This window comes from Centruroides vittatus, unplaced genomic scaffold (assembly GCF_030686945.1).
Source record: "Centruroides vittatus isolate TY-2023 unplaced genomic scaffold, ASM3068694v2 contig_630, whole genome shotgun sequence".
In the NCBI taxonomy this organism is placed as follows: Eukaryota; Metazoa; Arthropoda; class Arachnida; order Scorpiones; family Buthidae; genus Centruroides; species Centruroides vittatus.
The window spans coordinates 1,272,731-1,291,923 of NW_027122387.1; the positions used below are offsets into that span (position 1 = coordinate 1,272,731).

General features: G+C 29.8%; 1 protein-coding gene across 1 annotated transcript in view; it reads left to right on the top strand.

Moving 5' to 3' along the window:
• Nucleotides 1–19,193, top strand: part of LOC136979676 (voltage-dependent calcium channel type A subunit alpha-1-like) — a 445,853-nt gene that overhangs the window by 176,085 nt on the left and 250,575 nt on the right. The window contains exon 7 of the mRNA XM_067275717.1: nucleotides 15,122–15,277. Within this exon, the coding sequence (XP_067131818.1) occupies nucleotides 15,122–15,277 (156 nt within the window). The remainder of the gene's footprint in view (nucleotides 1–15,121; nucleotides 15,278–19,193) is intronic.

The following is a 19,193-nucleotide window of genomic DNA, read 5'->3' on the forward strand; positions in this document are numbered from 1 at the left end:
TGAAGATGAACTAAAAAACATACAAAAACTATGATTACATTATCATCTAATCTTATTTTTCTGAACTATTTTCTCATTTGATTGATTACTAACTCTTTAACATGACTTCACTTAAATTACATATCCTAGAAACTGCCAAAGTTTGTAGCTACAGATATAGGCTAATCTTTTATAAATTGCTTTTAACCACAATGATTATAATACAGGATTATTAATTTATCTATATTATAATGTTTCTCAACAAGAGTAAATTTTTAAAATGTTTGTTGAGTAGAGTGAATATAAGCCTGATTTTAATAAATTTGATAAAGTATGATAAATTCAAGTTTATCTCAGAACATTGTTGATACTTTCGATATATTTTCTATTTCAAGAATATTTACACAATGCAGACTTTTTTTGTAGAGAGGAAACAATATCTATTAAATGATATAATTTTTGTAAAACAGACGTTTTGTTATACAGGTATACCTCGTCTTACGTCGGTAATTGGTTCCAGGGGAGGCGACGTAAGTTGAAAAACAACATAAGTCAAATTTACTTGTGTAGTTACGACATAAGTCGTAGTTTTGACTTACGTCGTAACTAAACGCCAATAATGAGCACTTAAAGACCGCTAAATAAGACGACAACACAGAAACACAGATGTTTTCATGGTTCGTTCCCTAGGATTTATGATGATTATATTAACACTTACTGTAAATGTACATATTTTAATATGATTTTATGTGCTTTCAACGCTTTTCTAGTGATATTACGACTTCAATGTTTATGGCGGACGGATTTAAAGTCGAATAAACTGACTTAAACTTGATTTTTATTTTTCCATATACTTTTTTGACAAACGACATATAATCGGGAACGACGTAACTCGAGGTATACCTGTATTTCTATTAAATGTTATTTTTAATTGTGTATTCATTTGTCTTATATAATAATAAATTATTTCTTCATTATTAAAGTAAGACAGAACCATTCCATAAGAGATAGATTTCTTGTAAAAATTAGTATTCAATTATTTTGAATATATCTTTTCCCCATAAATGAAGCTTTTTTTTCTGTAGTTTGTGATATATCTATACAATTTTGAGATTTTGACCAGCTTTTTATATAATAAAAAATGCCCACAAAAACCTTTGTATCTCCAGTTGTAAAGTTTTTTATTAAAGACTAATGTTTTCAATCTTAAACAGATCTTCAGATCCAAATACATAAACAAATTAGAACATGAATTAGAACATAATAGTTTAAAAAATTTGAACAACCAATAAACAAATATAATGTAATTTTTGTAATTTTAAAAAATCATTACCAATATTTCATTTATTTTGTTTTATATCTAATTACATTATTGTATTCATTTATTAGTTGTTCCAGTTTTTTAAACTATTGTGTTCTAATTCATATTGTAATTCATTTAGGTATTTGGACTTGAAGAAGATCTGTTTAAGATTGAAAGCATTAGTCGTTAATAAAAAACTTTATAACTGGAGATACTTTATTATGGACGTTTTTGTTACAAATTAACCCACTTCATCTGTATTGTCGTAGAATTACAGTTCTTTATATATTGTGTGTTTGATACTGTATTTTTAATTAGGTATTTAGAAGATTACTTATATCAAGTGAATTTTCATTTTAAAATTGTTATCTTTTAATTCTTTACAAGCATTAATTGGTGGAGTAACTAAAATATCTGCAGAATTGCTGTTATAACAATCAATATTCTCTTTATATTCTTACAGTAATTTCATGAAATATAAGTCTAGAATGAGTAAAATACATGTATGATTAGAGGTGGGATTTACCTAGTTTACAACAGTTTGGCAGAATTGCTTTCTAAAATATTTTTAGTTCAGTGAACTAGTTATTAACTTTGTTTTTGTACAGTTTATTGAAAAAATCTCTGTGTAAGACTGCCAACTTTTTAACAGCTCAATATGAACAGAAGCAGAACAATTGTATACAAGACAGACTATGCAATAGAACAATAAAAAGAAGTGAGAATGTCTCTTCAATTGACATTGATCTGCGAATGCCTATCACAAACAAGCATCTGACATTTTCTGCTCAATTCATGAGTATAAATGATAAGCTCTAGGCACAAACACTCAGTTAGGCTTCATTACAATTTCTGACATTTCCCAATTTTTGGATTTCCTGGGTAGGAATGGGAAATACCAGGATTTGGAAATTTTTTTAGTTTTTAATAGTATCAATAAAATATCAATAACAACTGCTGTATTACATTGGGCTAAATAATGACTATAATAATTATGAATTACTGATAAATTACACCCAAGAGGGAGGCGTTAGCGCCATCTCGTAATAATAAATTTAATAATTATAATTTAATTAAATAATTTTAGATTACACTGGTGGAAAAGAATTGGTCCAGAGGGGGATGATTCTTTTAGTTCATCTTCAAATGCACAGAATTTTTTCATGTGGAATAATGGACAAGGGAGGCTGAATTATCTCTAGCTGTGTCTCTATCTCTGTCTTTGAGCTTGATTCTTGCAGAGAAATTTTGGTTCAAATGTGTAATCAGTGGTGGAGAGAAGGGTAAAAAAGTTGGTGATTGGAGGAAAAAACAAGGAGAGAGGGAAAGTAGAAGGAATGGAGAAAGAAGTGTTAGCCAGGAGTGTGTGTGTGTGTGTGTGTGTGTGTGCATGAGAGAGCTAATAAAATTGTAGAAGGAAAAGAATATCATCTTGAGAAGTGATGAACAGAAGAAAGAACAGAAAAACTTTTGGTTTTGGAATTTTTTTGAGGACTCTTAGGACTGTATTAGAAAATAATTTAAGTAACAGCAAAGAAAGAAATAGGCTATTTTTCTGATTTCAAAGAATTTAAATATTCTTTTATTTCCCCACTCCCTTGACCTTTAACCACCAAAATTTAATAGCATCAAGTTACAACACCCAACTCTGTTTCTTTACCATTACCTCATCCTGAGATATTAAACAAAACAAATATCAGTTTTAACTCTTTAAGCTCTAAAATCTCACTCCATAATGACTAAATTGTTTTTACCCCTCAGGCTACAAGGGAAACTTGTATAGACAAACTAGTCTAACAATTTTTCAATTGGCCGATTTTGGCAGATATTGTATTTAAAGAGTTAAACCTCTGTACAGATGGCCAATCACTATTCTCAGATTATTTTCTCATACTGTTGTATTCTATCAACCTTTTTTTAAATTTCTTCTGTATAAGCTAACATTAATTAAAAGAAGCTAATTTTTAAAAGAAATTAACTCTCATTTGATCATTAAGAGTGTCACAAAGCATTATTTGCATGGTGTATTATTCATAATAATGTTTGTGAAATATATTTTCTTGCAATTATAACTGTATTTGTTTGAGTATATATGTCATACAAAAATTGAGTAATAGCTCACAGATTTATCAGTAAAGTAGTTTATGAATTTTGTTATGAATCTTCCTGAAATGAAAAAAATACTTTTTTTTTTTTCTGTCCTGCAGGTACTAAGAGGGCTTTTTTCAAGCTTACTGTAGGATCAGTAATTTCTTGTGCATTAACACCTATTATCTATTTTTATTAAAACAGTACTAAACAGTATTAAAACATTTAAAATTTTTCATATAATACAGAATTTTAATGTCATGTTTACTTGAATAATTTGCACATTGAATTTTTAATAAATTGGTAAGAAGAAATAAATAAAATACAAATAAAAGAAAAATCTTTATCAATTGAATTTATTAGACATCAAACCAATTTCACTAATTTATGTTAGTAACACAATAAACTCTGTGATGGTGCAGTTGGGAAATATGCAGTGTTGGGAGTGTGCATTGAAAGTACGTACACAAATGAATAATCATCTTTATCATTGTTGTAATCAGAACTTGTATCTGAATCATTCTTCTAAACTATTTTATTTTTTGAGCTGTCAAACATGTTTAAAATGCTGCACTTCTGAAATATTTTTCACTGTCAATTTAAGTGAAAATTTATTCCCATATAATCCTAATCCACTTGCAGATCATCTCAATTTCAGGCTTTATCATTCCTGAAAATATGTATGAATGTTCACCTTTGTCATCCATTGAATGTACTGTTCCTTCACAGCAGCCTTGAATGGTTTATTAATGTAAACATTTAGGATATAAAAATATTTACAAATTAGAAGAAACTATAAAAATCATCTTCATACATTATCCTTTTTCATCACCTCAGGAACACAACAGTCTCTATGGGTGGAGTCAATCTTTTATTTGAGACAACTCATCTGCCTTGATATATAAAAATGTTTAAAAAAGATTTTACGGCATAATCTTAATAAGAATATTAATTAATAAATAAATGTCCTGGCCATTGTATTTAAAAATAACCTTTACTCTTTAAAAATCCTGTACACAGGATAAAATCCCTCCTCTCTTTCTCTCTCCCTTTCTACACATCTGAAAAACAAGGAGAGTAATTTGGAAACTTTTAATAAACAACAGAATCAGACAGAAAAGAAAGTGTAAATGTGGGTATCTAGGTGCTGAAAGGTGCACAAAGAAGACAAGAAAATTCTTGTTGGTGAAATTTCTTAGAGAAAAAGCCAGACAATTCAGACAACATTTGGGACATACTGGATTTAAAAACGGCAGTGGGTAGTTGGATAAATTTAAGAGATATAATAAAATCTGTGGTGAAAGTGCAGAAGTGTGTAAAAGATTGTGCAAATCAGTTCAAAAGTTTACCAGAAATTGTACAGAACTATAGTTTAGATGACATTTTTAATGCAGATGAAATGAACTTATTTTTTCTAGATGTTTACTGGACAAAACAATGATATTAAAAAATAATTCATTTGTCACAGAGGTAAAAAAAAGCAAAGAATGTATAACTTTTCTTTTGGAAGTAAAGATGACAGATTATGAAAAAATGCCACTGTGATTATTGAAAAGTGTCATTCGAAGATTTTGTCAATGTTAGTAAAGAACATTTAAATACCACAGCAGTAAGATGCTTTTATATTTAGTTAAAATAAGAATTGGGTTAGAATGGATTGTTATATTTTGTCAATATTGACTGTCTGAAAACACTTATGTGAAGATGATATCATTGCTGACGTAAAGAATCAAATACAAGAAATAGGCACTTGATGATGAGTAAAAAGAATAAATCCTGTCAAAAAATAAAATACTTTGCTTCCTCTACATATAGGGAAGCCAGAAAAGCTCTCAAACTTTTAAGGTGCTTTTTAGAAATTACATCATTCATAAAACAAGATGTGTTTGAGGTAGTTGACTACAGTGAAAAATATTGAGCAAGAAGTATTGAATTGTTGACAACAATTTTGTGTAAGAGATTTTTTACTGACAGTGTCAATGTTTTGTTATTTTGTACATATTGCTGTTATTTGAATAATAACTACTAATGCTACTGTTTTAAAATGCATAATGTTTGCAATTACTATTTAAGGGAAGCAATTATTTCCTTTGCACATATCTCTGTTATTAATAAGTACTTTAATATTTATTTATTAAAGTTTGATTTTTTAAAAAAATATTATACTTGAGTTATACACCAATAATAAGCAAATACAAGAGTGTTTTGAAAAGTGATAACATTTTCTTTTCTGCTGTATTTGTTTTAATTTGGATTTAAAAAAGAATAGCAAGACTATAAAGTAGACCCTTTTTCTTTTTCGCAGCATTGTTCTGTAAAGCCCCGGTAGACCTAAGTCTGTTAGGCAAGAGTGGAGGGTTAAGGCACGAACGAATTACAATAAGGACTTTACAAGTTTGTGAATATTCAGTAACAGAAGTTTAATCATAGATTATTTACAAAAAAAAATTATCTATTCTTAGGCATGAGAGGAACATAAACTCATGTCTTTTGTACAATATTCGATGTTATAGACACTATTAGGGTTTCTTATTTCCCGGTCTTTTGCTTGTCCCGGGATTCCGGGATAAAAGTGAACTGTTTCCCGGGATCCCGGAAATCCCGGGATATAATAAATTATTTTTAAAATATAAAAAATATCTTGAAATCGAATGATATCATTATTTTTCATTTTTTAAAGTAATTTAAGTGTTCTACAACCTCCAAAATCGTATTAATAATGATGTGTAAAATATGTATTAAAAATACCTTTGAATTACGTAGAAAATTCACAAATAAAAAAAAATTTGTTAAAGTTTGTTCGAAACTGCTTATAACAAAAATTGCCTACGAATTGAGTTAAAAATTTAAAGAAAAAAACTGAACTTTGATCAAACTTCTAACTTAGAAAATGATATTTTTTATTTAAATAAAACATAATACAAATATTACTGTAAATTTTTATAATGAGATTTTAAGAAACAAAGATGGTCGATACTCCGATCACTCAATCTGGTTCTTAATTTGGTAATAAAAAGTCCTGCTGCCGAGAATGCCCTTTCTGATTCAATCGATGTGGGTGGAATCGTTTTTAACGCATTTAACAGAAGACAGATGATGTGTGTTTTTTCACCTGTAGCCTCAAAGATTTCTATTTCGTTCTCGAGACGCGTTTCAGTACTGCTTTTGTTGTCCACTTTTCTTGATCTGTCTATCTCAGCTTCTTTGATAGCAGCATCAAGCTTTTCAGCTAAAGTCATTGCAGATGAGCTTGCGACATCTGGTAGTTGATCTGTATCACCGGAAGTAGAATCAGTAGATACTTCAAAAAGACGATCTAACATCTGTTTTGCTGATAAAATTAACATAGTCTTGGTTGGTAAGGCTGGCAAACTTTTTTCACTTGGGAAAGTTGAAACTTTTCCATAATTCTTTCCACTATTGAGATATTGTATGAGGCCAGTCAGTTTTACATTTCTTCTCTCTGCTATGCGTCGAATAAACGACTCTTTTAGTCTTCTTGAAAAAGGTGTGTTTAGTTGATTTAACTCATTTATAATAAAAGAAAAAATACCTTCCGATGAAAGTAAAGTCGATCCTCTGTTGCCAAGCTTTTCTGCTCCAGCTTTTAATGGCTGCAGTGATGCCACGATGTCACGAATTACAGTAACTTCTTGTTTGTCAAGATCAAAATTGTCCGTATCTTTATTACAGTCAATGATTGCTTTCGATATGGATGATCTTATTTTAATAAATCGCTCTAACATGGCTAAAAGGCTATTCCATCGGGTTTTGGAATCCAGAAATAAGTGCAAATTTTTCCCATGTTCCTGTTCAACGTATTTTTGTAAGATGTTATTCTTTAAAGGTGATTTGCGAAAAAATTTTGCTATTTTTCTAACCTTATTAATGATTTGAGAACAGACTATTTCATTACCTAGTGTGTCATGTAATTCAAATGAAATATCTATATCGAAAGGATCTTCAGCCAAACGCTCACACAAAACACTTTCAAAATCAATACTATAACTAAAGTCTTCTTCATCTTTCTCAATATCATCATTGCGCTCTTCATCTTCAGTTTGAATTTCTTCAGAAAGAGGGACTGCTACTGAAGTGGTTGACTTTTGGTACAAAACATCACATACCGCTAAATGAATTCCGTGTGCATAACATAACTGATGCTCACATTCAATTAACCTTCCAAATTTCACCATTACAGCTGCACCATCAGTAACACAGGCTTAAATTAAATATAAATGCATTCCGGCATTCTGACAGTTTATGAGTTAATTATACTTTCTATTTGTAAAATTTCTTCAATCTTAACACAAAATAAGAAAAAAGTGAACTTTTAAAAAAATTGCGGGATTTCCCGGGATGAGAAAAATTTCCCGGGATATTTCCCGGGGTAAAAAAACAGCCGGGATCCCGTTTCAGAAACCCTAGACACTATACATCAAGAGGTTATAAGTAACACAGTTACAATCCATATATGTACATTACATATGATTTTCCATGTTTTTCGCGAAGAAACACTACAATCAAACATGACGAAAATAACGGTCTTACTTAAGTCCGTCGATGTTTCCTTTGTCTGAATGGGCGCTCCTACATGACCTTAACTATTGATCCAACTCAAAGAAGGAACCAGAAAATGCCAAATTGGACGAGAGCTGGAACTTTTATACCTCCCGCCATTGGGTATGACGTGTAAACGGGTGGTCTTGGTTATCAACCAATCAACAATTACGACGGATAACACCCGTTTACAGTGTGATACCATGGAATGAAACAGAAATAATACAAGAAAAAACCCAACATGAAATATGTGGAAAACAGAATAAACGAAAAAAATAATAAACATAGTGCTTGGGCACTACAGTTCAATAGGTATTATCATCTCACAAGTAAGCAATATAGGTTGGTTTAAAATAGTATCTCTCATCACATTATTTCACTACAGATGAATAGAGAGCTGTGGTGTGATTGTTTTGAACAAAAAGACAAAAACTATCACAAATTCATTTGAGAATGTTGGAAATGTGCTCTGAAGATTGCATGAATTATTTTAACATTTGACAATTGTGCAAAATATTCTAACAAGGGATTTGATCTTGGAGAAGCCAAGTTGAACTGTTTAAAAATTTTAATATGAATTCAATAACATTCTCACCTTATATAATTGCTAATTCATAAGCTGTATAGAAATAAAGACACAACATAATATAAAGAAAAAAAATGAATTTTAATTAGAAAAGACGAAAATTTTCTAGTGTTTTTTTCCTCTCTTTCTTTAAGGGGTGCCAGGGCTCTTTGTTGCCCCTCTGGGTGCACCACTGAACAAGGGTAAATATGATGAACAGCAATCTGACTGTAAGCACAGATATTTGCAGAAAACATTTCAACATATAATTGGGAACTTTTGCCCCATCCATCCTACAGCTCTGACCTAATACCTAGTGACTATCAGGTGTTTGGCTCAAAGAAAAAGTTATACTAAATTCATTAAGGATTGAATAATGGTAGAATCTGTAATGCAAAATTTTTCTTTGATTCTTGAAAGTCTACTGTAATAGTTTTATTTTTATCAATATTAAAAAATTAGAGATGATTAGAAGCTTCACATCACATTTGTTAATAATAAATAATTATTACTGTTGTTTTGTCATTAAAACAGTGATTTTTATTTTCACTATCTACTGTGATTTTATTATGCAATAATACTAAAATATTTATGTAATTTGTGATGTTTTATTTTTGATGAGACTTTTTTATTACGTTATTGAAAATATAATATATTTTAGCAAAGATTACTTACTTTATTATGTGTTTTGTTTCTTTATTTTTTGTTTTAATTTTATGTTCAGAAAGATAAGGATTCAACTAGTCTACAAAAGATGAAATGGTGTATTTTTTACACAAATGCACTGTTCTTTTGAATGTGTTTTAAATAATTTCTATACACTATCTTAAAAATTAATGATGAATATATGTAAACATGTTGAAATATTTATTATTAGAAGTCAGTTATCAGATAATAAACAGAAACAATAACATTAATTAGTGAAAAAGACCTGTTAATGATTTTTAACTGAGTTTCGAAATTTTATAAGAATGAACTAGCCATTATGGTTACTCAACTAAATTAATCAATGTAACTTTAACAATGGGTGAAGTTTAAAGAATATTAATGTTTTTGACCTTGTTAATAGGCCATCTTCAAGTGTGGCATTTGTAAGTGAAATGATAGTGTCAGTAAAGAAGGAAGATGGGAAAGATTTTGTTAGAGTAAAAAAGCGGGAAAGATGGACTATAACAATGGCAGTTGATGCAAAAGACTAACGAGATATTACCAGGCAGAGAGAAGGGAGTCCTTGTTATTATTGTTTATGCTTGTGTTGGTAACAGAGTGGTTATAAATTTCATACTTCTCTACCATGCTAGTAAGGGGGGGGTCAAAGATTGTTCTGATGATTTTGGCCATCTGTCAATCTTCCTGTGGTCAATGTAGATTCAGACAGATCCATCATAATGGTGTCGGAAAAGTCTGAATCTATTTCGGACTTTATTTGTATAGGTGGAAGAAGATTTTTTGATTCGTATGGGCTTTGTGGCGGATATAGTTTTGTTGTTGGAATTGCGTCTAAGGTTCTCAGATTCTGCAGTGCCAGGGAATTCTTGGAACATACGACTATAGGGGAAAATGGGGTACATAAAATGGTGGATATCGTGGCGAGGATGACTATTATGATGTTGATTGAAGTTTGGAGAATCGTCAATCCAACTGTTTGTTGATTGGGCTCTGGTTGTTTTTTCTCATGTTTTATCTGCTTCTGGTTGACCTATGTTCTGTTTAATTTTTACCTCCATGTGTGTTGGTTCAAGATTCATTCTCAGTTCATAGTTCCTTCTTATTGTTCTTCCATTTTCGTTAGGGGAGATTGGTTTTGGCTTATTATCCTTTTTGGCCTAGTCTTTTGGGCTGATTGTTTTAGTGCACATTTGGTTACTCAGAGTTAATAGTTTCTCTGCATTAAATTGTTCTTTCTTGTCCTTTGGAATTTGTCTGTTATATTTTCCTCTCTTTTTGCTTCCTTGTTACATTGCTTCGGAATTCCTTTCCCTGTTCAGACTACTTAGATGATGATTTCTTTATCGGTCATGTTCTTTTTCAGTTGAGTGGGTTTCATTGACCCCTTGAATGTGGAACTGTCTCGGAAGTTTATTTCTCTTCATTTGGGGAGTTTTATTACTTCTTTCGCTAAATTTATCTTCAATCCTTGGTCTATTATTATGTCTCTTCTTATCAGTCTGTTGAATGGCTGTGTATCTCATCATCTATGATATAGCATGGATAGGAGAATTGCAGCGGGCTGTTATCACATTGGAAATTGTTTTTACCATAGGTGTTGATTCTATGTCCAGTGGTGCTTTGGAATGGTATCTTGCTCCTATTAATTTTTCTTCTGAAGATGCCTACTTTTTATGCCAGAGATCTTGACAATAATGTCACTTTTGAGCCTGTATCCATGGTGAGTTGAGTTTGGAAGCCATCAATGAGACAATGTGATCATTCACTCTGAATTCATGACAAGTTGTTGTGCCACTGAATCTGGATATTCTGGCCCCAGGTATATTTCTTTTCTTTTACCTAAAACTTCCTCTAAAATTTTGCCTGTTTCTGTTGGTTCTCTTGAATTGCTGTATCTGGTTGAGTCATCTAGGTTCACCAGTTATTTCTTGAGTCACCTAAATTTTGTCTTGCTACATATCTCCAATTGTTTCTTTGAGTTTGCATATTTCCTACTGTTTCTTGAATCATCTTGTTGGTCCCTAAATCAGTTTCTAGCATTGTTGCCTCTATTATGCCAGAGAAATTTTGTTCCTTCTTGTTCTCCCTGATAACAATTTTGCCATGCAAATGGGAAATTTCTATATTTGGGCTTGTCTTTTGAATTTCCTTGACTTTTTAGTTTGTCACTAACTCATCCAAAAACCTTTAACCGGTGAAAACATTTCACCGGTTAAAGGTTTTTGGATGAGTTAGTGATTTCAAATTGGTGTTTTAGGTGATTATTTTTAGTTTTTTTAATTGTTCTTGTATTTTTCTAATCGTTTGGTCTATAGATCTATTGACATAATCTTGTCGCCACTCTTTGTCAATGGCTCTAATGATGAGTTTCCTGTTCAATTGCTATATGGTTTCCTCACTGATCGCTGCTTGCACTGCCCTATCAAAGGTGACAGGTTCTCTGGACATTACTTGTCTTTTAATTCTATCATTAAGGCTGCTTAAAAATTGTATTTGCAATCCTTTCTTTCCCTTTCTGCACGGATAGCAGAAGTTGCGGGTTCGAATCCCGCTTCGGGCCGATTCTTTTCTTCCAGTTAGGCCTAAATTTATTTAAATTATTTAATTAAAATTCTAATTATTAAATTTAGCAAGAGATGGCGCCTAACGCCTAACTCTAGTAGCAAATTAACTTTAATTATTAATATTACTATAGCCATTTGCTAACCCGATAATTCGGCAGTTGTTCTTTATATGTAACGGGTTAGTTGTTGTTTATTTATATCATTGTTAGTTTGCTTGATAATAGTTTCGGATGTGAGAGTTTGCAGTCTAACTGTATATGTTTGTACATTCTCATCACAAGCTTGTATGCAAGTGTAGAATTTCTGTAACCCGAGAGAATAGGGTTCTTTCTCAAACCGCTTAATCATAAGCTTCTTAAACACATCATACATCTCTACCTCTTTCATTCGTGTGTCTTTCCATGCAAAATCTCTAGCTATCCCAGTCAGCTTTAATTTGGCAATTCCCAAACACTGTGCCTTCACCGAATTGGTTAATTTTGCTATTTCATCCAATGATTCAAAAAAGTTGGTAACTTTTAAGTCCTGTCGGATCTCCTGAAAAGGAAGGTATTAAAGGAATCATGCCCCCAATTTTGCCTGTCATGAATGCACTTCCAGCTGTCTCTCCTTGCAAACATCCTGTAGGATTTGTTTTTTCTCTTGCCTTCATCCTGTAGAACTTAGCTGAGATTTAGCTTATGAATCATATCCCACTTCTGACACTACTGTGACCGAAGGGTTGGCACCGGATTGGCGATGCCTACATCAGGACTGACACCACTGTGTTTTAGAGAACACAGAAATCGTGATGGTGATTATGTTTTGTTTCATGCGCAAGTGGTCGCGTGTATAAGCAGTTGGATTCGGGATGTAGGACATTTGAGAGACAGCATGTCCGAAAGATTGCACTCGACTACAGTTCAATTATAAAAGAATAATACCCATTTATTTATTTACATTTAGATATATATACATAGGAAAATTTATAGTATTTCTGTTATAGCTTCTATATAGCATAACAAAGTTGATAAGGCTTTACATAATATAAGATATTTAATGAATTTTCTATATGATGAAAAAGTACTATCGAAATGGGACCCTAACCGTGAGAGAGAGAGAGAGTTTGTTTCTGCACGTGCCGATAAATACCTTGATAAACTTGATTGATGAGTCAAAATTGAGGTCAAACTATTGTAGATCACTTGATGAACAGGTGAAGAAATTCAAGTTCATTGGGTCAGGCCAAGTAGGGTTCCTAGCTGGTATAGTTTGAATGTCCAATACAAAACAGCTACAGTCTGGTGAACGGTGGCAAGGACAGGATTGGCAGTGGAAAGGATTGGTGATGAGGAAGCACACTTGAATATCCTTTCTCAAGGAGGTGGATCAATGAGCTCTTTGTTGTCCTCAATGCTATTCTTTTATTTTGGGCCTCCTTGATTTCAATGTCTCTTTTTAGGCAATGTTAAGTTTTTCGACAATAGATGAATTTCGGACAAAAGTTCCTGGTGACACACCCATTCAGAAGATGTGTGACCTTTTGAAGATTGACTCTGGGTAAAAGATGTAATCATATCCTCCCATAATTAATTAATGTTGGGAAAAATTTTAACAAATTTTAATTTTGACGAAAAAATTTTTTTCATCAAGTCTGGGCCCTCACACTCCCTATGTACCAGAAAGTTCTGTAAAAGAAGATAAGACTAAACGTAAAAAAAATTTATATTAAGATCAGATATGATCTTAATATTATCTTTTATGTTTAGTGAACCACTGATTGAAAGATCTTGAGGTGTATCTGACATATGCTGTGTTGATTCTCCATTTCCCAATATATCCTTAGTATTTTGCATCCATTGCTGCTGTTGTAGTCCATCTCTCTCTCTCTCTCTCTCTCTATCTCTCTCTCTTGTTTACTTTTATTGGAGTCTATCCTTTCTTTCTTACTGGCACTGACTTTCCACTTTCAACTATCCATGCCTGAAGATGGTCCATTAACTGGGCTGAAAATATTAGTGTTCTTTAAACTTCACACACTCTTAAAGGTGTATTGATTAATTTAATTATTTTGATTTTGTTTTATGATCTAATATACTTTTTGTACATTAAAATAAAATTGGTTGTTTTTATTCATAATGGAAGTTGAATATCAGGACTTGAAAACTTTAGAATTATATAATAACTGAGTCAGTTCTTATAATTCATAAAGTAAAACATATCCAATTAGATTAAATAAATACTCAAGTAGATAAAAATGAAGATCAAAACAATGACTTGATAACAGTGACAGCAGTACGTTTTTTAATTAAATATATCACTTTATTAGTAATGGGTGTTTTTTACTTAAAATAATCCCATTTGTTTGTACCCATTTCTTTTATAATAAATTCAATTGCTAATAAAATGCTAGTAAGAATATTAGATAATTATGCATTTTATTATTAATGAAAATGTTTGATCTACCTTAACTAAATTTTCATTTTAAATATTTTTTATTCTTATGTTTGTTTTTTTGGTATTGGTTATTTTATTATGAAAATATAATAAATCTTAGACTATATAACCACTATATTTATCATGTTATTAAATAAAAGAAACATTAATTGAGTGTAAACATTCCAGTTTGAATATTAATTATATTTTGAATTTATGCTATGCTATATTTTAATATGCTCTAAGATGAACTGGTATATGTTACATTGAAAAATTTTAAAAAAGTAATTATTTTGCTCTTAAATAAATCTATATTTTTAACATTTCATTTGAAAAAATAAAACTTTTTTTCTGACGATAAATTGCATTTATTAAATGATAGACAATCACAACATAATGAAGTTCTACAATGTACTCTTGACTTGTGCATTTTTATCTTTAGAAGGTTATCTTAATATGTATTTATTAAATAAAACTTTAAACATTTACGAAATTAATACTTTTGTTTGCAAACTGTAGCATTTTGGCTAAAATCTATGCAACAAATAAATAAAGAAATTTCCTAAATTGTTGGCTCATGTTAGAAAAATATCAATAAAGAATTAATTGATTAATTTATTTAGAATATTCTAATATTTTGATAAAATATTAATTTAAAAATTTTTAATATTTGATATAATTATTTAAAAATGATAACAAAAAATTTAATATTTCTTGAAAATAATTCTGATTCATCTAATAATTTACATAATAATGAAGCTGACTTAAAAATGTGAATTTATAGTGCATTTAGTACTTGTTTTGCTTTGCAGTGCTGCATGGCAATTAAATAGCATTGTATTTTTAATATTTTTTATTATTAGTAGCAATGAAATTTGTGTTACTGTTTACTGTTGTTATTAAATTATATATAACTGCTATAAATATATTTTTAAGATTTCAAAATAGACTAATTTATGTTATTTTCATTTATCATAGGTCTTCAAGTAGTTCTCAAGTCCATCATCAAGGCCATGGCTCCACTTTTACAAATAGGCCTTCTGGTGCTATTTGCCATTGTTATATTTGCCATCATAGGTCTTGAATTTTATAGTGGGGCTTTTCATTGGTCATGTTATAGTACAATAGATAACAGTAAATACAATTATTCTTTATTTAATTCAATTTATTAAATTAATTTAATTTAGTTATTTATTCAATAAATATATTTATTGAAAATAATAATAATTGAGATATTCAATATTAAATCATAAAAATAAAGGATAGAATTTAGTTTAATTTTATATTATTATATTAAGTAATCATTGGAATAAAAATTAATTAAGAAAAAATCTATTGTTTTCTGCTTTATTATAGATTTTACTATTTCTTTAGTCCAAGTACTTTTGGGCCTTTCAGCCCACCATCAAGAATAGAAAGTAAAAAAGTTCATAATGTGGAATTTGAAATGCTAAAGTTTGAAATTTGCATTGTTTGAATCAAATGCCTGCTTCTTGAAATAACACCTTCTGTCAGACAAATTATCAGATGGAAAATTTAAAAAAGTTTAATGTTTTCAAAACTCTTAAAAGTTAGATGCCATAAATTTCTTTATAAATTTTACTTCTTCCGATTTATAATGAAATATTCTGTAATTGCTCATACTCAGTCAGTCTAATCAGTTTCTTATTATCTGTGTTTTAAGAATTCTATGAATGTCAAATTTGTTTCAAATTAAAAAAGAAAAAACATTTTAAAAATTTGCCTTTTTCTAGCAGAAGGTGTGACAATACAGAATCTGCTTGACAAGCTGGTGTTTTATTTGATTGGTGTGAATTTAAAATCCTCTAGCATTCATATATAATCTTATAAATTTTTTCAATAATTACTTTTCTTGATGATGGGCTGAAAGGAGCACAAGTACTCAAATTAAAGAAAAATAGTTTCAATAAAGCACAAAACAATAGACTTTAGTGTTTGAAATAGTAAGTTTTTAGTATGTAAGAAAAATTAGAATACAATAAACTTAATAAAAAAAAAATTAAAGGAATATTTAATTTTTAACATTTTAATACTGAAAAAAATTATTAAGTTATTTTCTAACATATACATTTTATACAGATATGATTAGAAATTTTGCATTATTTATACTGTTTAACATAGAATCAAGCATAGCACACAATTAATTTCATTTTTTTTTTTTTTAGGAACATTTTTCAATATATATGCAATTTAAATTTTAAAATTAAAAACTCAAATATATTCTATCATGCTAGAAACATTTATTTTCATATACTATTTAGAAGTCTAACTTTGTAATTCAGTGACTGAATTACAATTGTAAGTTTATTAAGATAAAATAATTGTTTATATATTATAAAATATTTTTACATTATGAATTGATATTGATTTAGTTCAAAAGTTAGTATTTACTAATATTATTCTAAATTTAGAACTACATTAGTGAATATTATATGCTATCTCTACATATCTACACTGTAATTTAATTTTGAAGAATAAATCATCACTTTAAATAGTGATATAATTTCAAGCTCAAACATTTTTGGCCTAGTTTATAGATCATTAAAGAACTCTACAATGGTTTATAAACTAACCTGAAAGCATTTCAGTTTGAAATTATTTTGCTGTTTAAGGCAGTGGTTTATTCTTTGTGAGCCAATATTATTGAACAATTAAGCAACATTATATGTTTCCTTCATTGTTAAACAATAAAGGATAGTCTTCTAGGATAAAGTCAGAATATTAGTTTATCATATATGTTGTTATTTAGTATATAATTTATATTTTTATATAATAGATTTTTTTTTTATTATTTTCATTTAAAAGTATGTTTTAAATTTATTAATATTGGATAAAGATATATATATATATATATTCATAGTAAGAATAAAGATAAAGTAAGAAAAGAAACAGTATTGTATACATATGAGAGATTATGTTTGTTCTTTCTTTTTATTCCATATATAATGAGTGTAAATAAAACTGATTGCAAGTAAAGGAGAAAGGACAAGGACAGAAATTTTATTGTTAATAAAGAAAAAGAGTTTAAAATTATATCATATCAAGTGAAGAAATGTTGAATGATTAATATAATTTTAAATTTTATGTTTTAAAGAAAATAACCATTATAGGAATATGTCAATCAAATGAAAATAGGAGAAAAATGACTGAATTTTATGCAAAATTATCTCAAGTACTTAAAAAGAAATCTGCTGAACCATGAAGTTATTATAATTTGAGTTTTTAATGACAGAATTGGGAGAAAAAATAGCTGTGAAGTAGTGAAAATGGAATAGGAAGTGATTATGGAAATAAGTTGATGCAATGGGATCCAATAATAATGAGCAATTATTTATTGTGACATTGTCACAATGCTGGGCTGCAATTTTTAATCATATTTTAAATTAAATAAATTTAAAATATGCTTTTCACCTCAAATTAGTACTGCAGTGTCTTGCCCCTGTACATCATATTTTTCTGTTAGCAATGGAATCGTGCCAGTCATCTAACTCCTTTCAGGAGAAAATTTCTGAATGGAAATAATGTGACTTCCAGTTTGCATCAGAAGTTCACATGTAATTAATTGGGGCTTCCTGCCCGTAAGCTTTTCATATCTAGTCTTGAATTTCATTTATCTAACACAATTTTCGAGATTAAGGACAGATAGATGGACAACAGTGGGAATTTATGTCTACAATTTTTTCAAATTGCAATCCAATAAATTTACTAAAATTCTTTTTCCAGTATTGGGATATAAATAGCATAGTTTAGAGAAGAATCTCAAAATTGTAATAGATTACATTATCAGGAAAAGAAAAATGTTACAGTGAATAAAAGATATTAAAGTATTTGTAAGCACACATTACAGAAATGACCATTTCTTGCTAGCAGATAAACTTTTTTTCTTGGAAAATATGGTAACAATTTCAAGCAAAGTTGATAAAGGAAGTCATAATCTCAGCATAAAATTCACTTACTGTTAGAAGATAGTATTTGAAATCAAAATAGATTATATTATCATTTGAAGTTGAAAGATGTATCATATTTAGTCAAATATAAGACACCATCAAATCAAAGACACATCTTCGTTTCTACATTAGGGTTTCCCAATGGGGTTAGTATCTTAGGAGTTGATGAGTAAATTACATACATATTGTACATGCGCATACAGTATAACTATACATAAACCAACATCTACAAATCCAATGTAACACAGGTATACCTCGCCTTACATCGGTAATTGGTTCCAGGAGAGGCGATGTAAGTCGAAAAACGACATAAGTCGAATTTACTTGTGTAATTACGACGTAAGTTGAAACTACAGTGGAAAACACCAATAATGAGCACTTAAAGACCACTAAATAAGAGGACAACACAGAAACACAGATGTTTTCATGTTTCGTTCTCTAGGATTTATGATGATTATATTAACATTTACTGTAAATGTACATATTTTAATATGATTTTATGTGTTTTTAACGCTTTTCTAGTGATATTATGACTTCAATATTTGTGGCGGATGGATGTAAAGTCGAATAAAATGACTTAAACTTGATTTTTATTTTTCCATATACTTTTTTGACAAGCGACATATAATCGAGAACGACTTAACTCGAAACGACGTAACTTGAGGTATATCTGTACTGTATTACACTGTATGATCACTCTGTATTATACTGTATATATGTAATATGCCAACAACTACTGGATTATAATCAGGTAGTTGTTGGCATATTACATATATACAGTATTTCATATTACATACATACAGATTGACACCACAATTTGTGTACACACTCTTCGTAGAATGTGGAAAATGATTTTGCAAAGAAAAATTTTAGTTTCTAAATTGTCCACTATCGAGTAAATGGCATACATGGCACTGCAAGCAAAGAAATATGATATACATAGCTATGTGAAATTCAGCCGAGATTGGCTGTAAAAATGCTGACTAGTGAATGCCATTCTTATCAGTTATAGCTACGATGGCCATCACTTTGCTGGAGCATGCATTAATTGTGAATATTTTTTTGAAAATTGGTATTGCTAT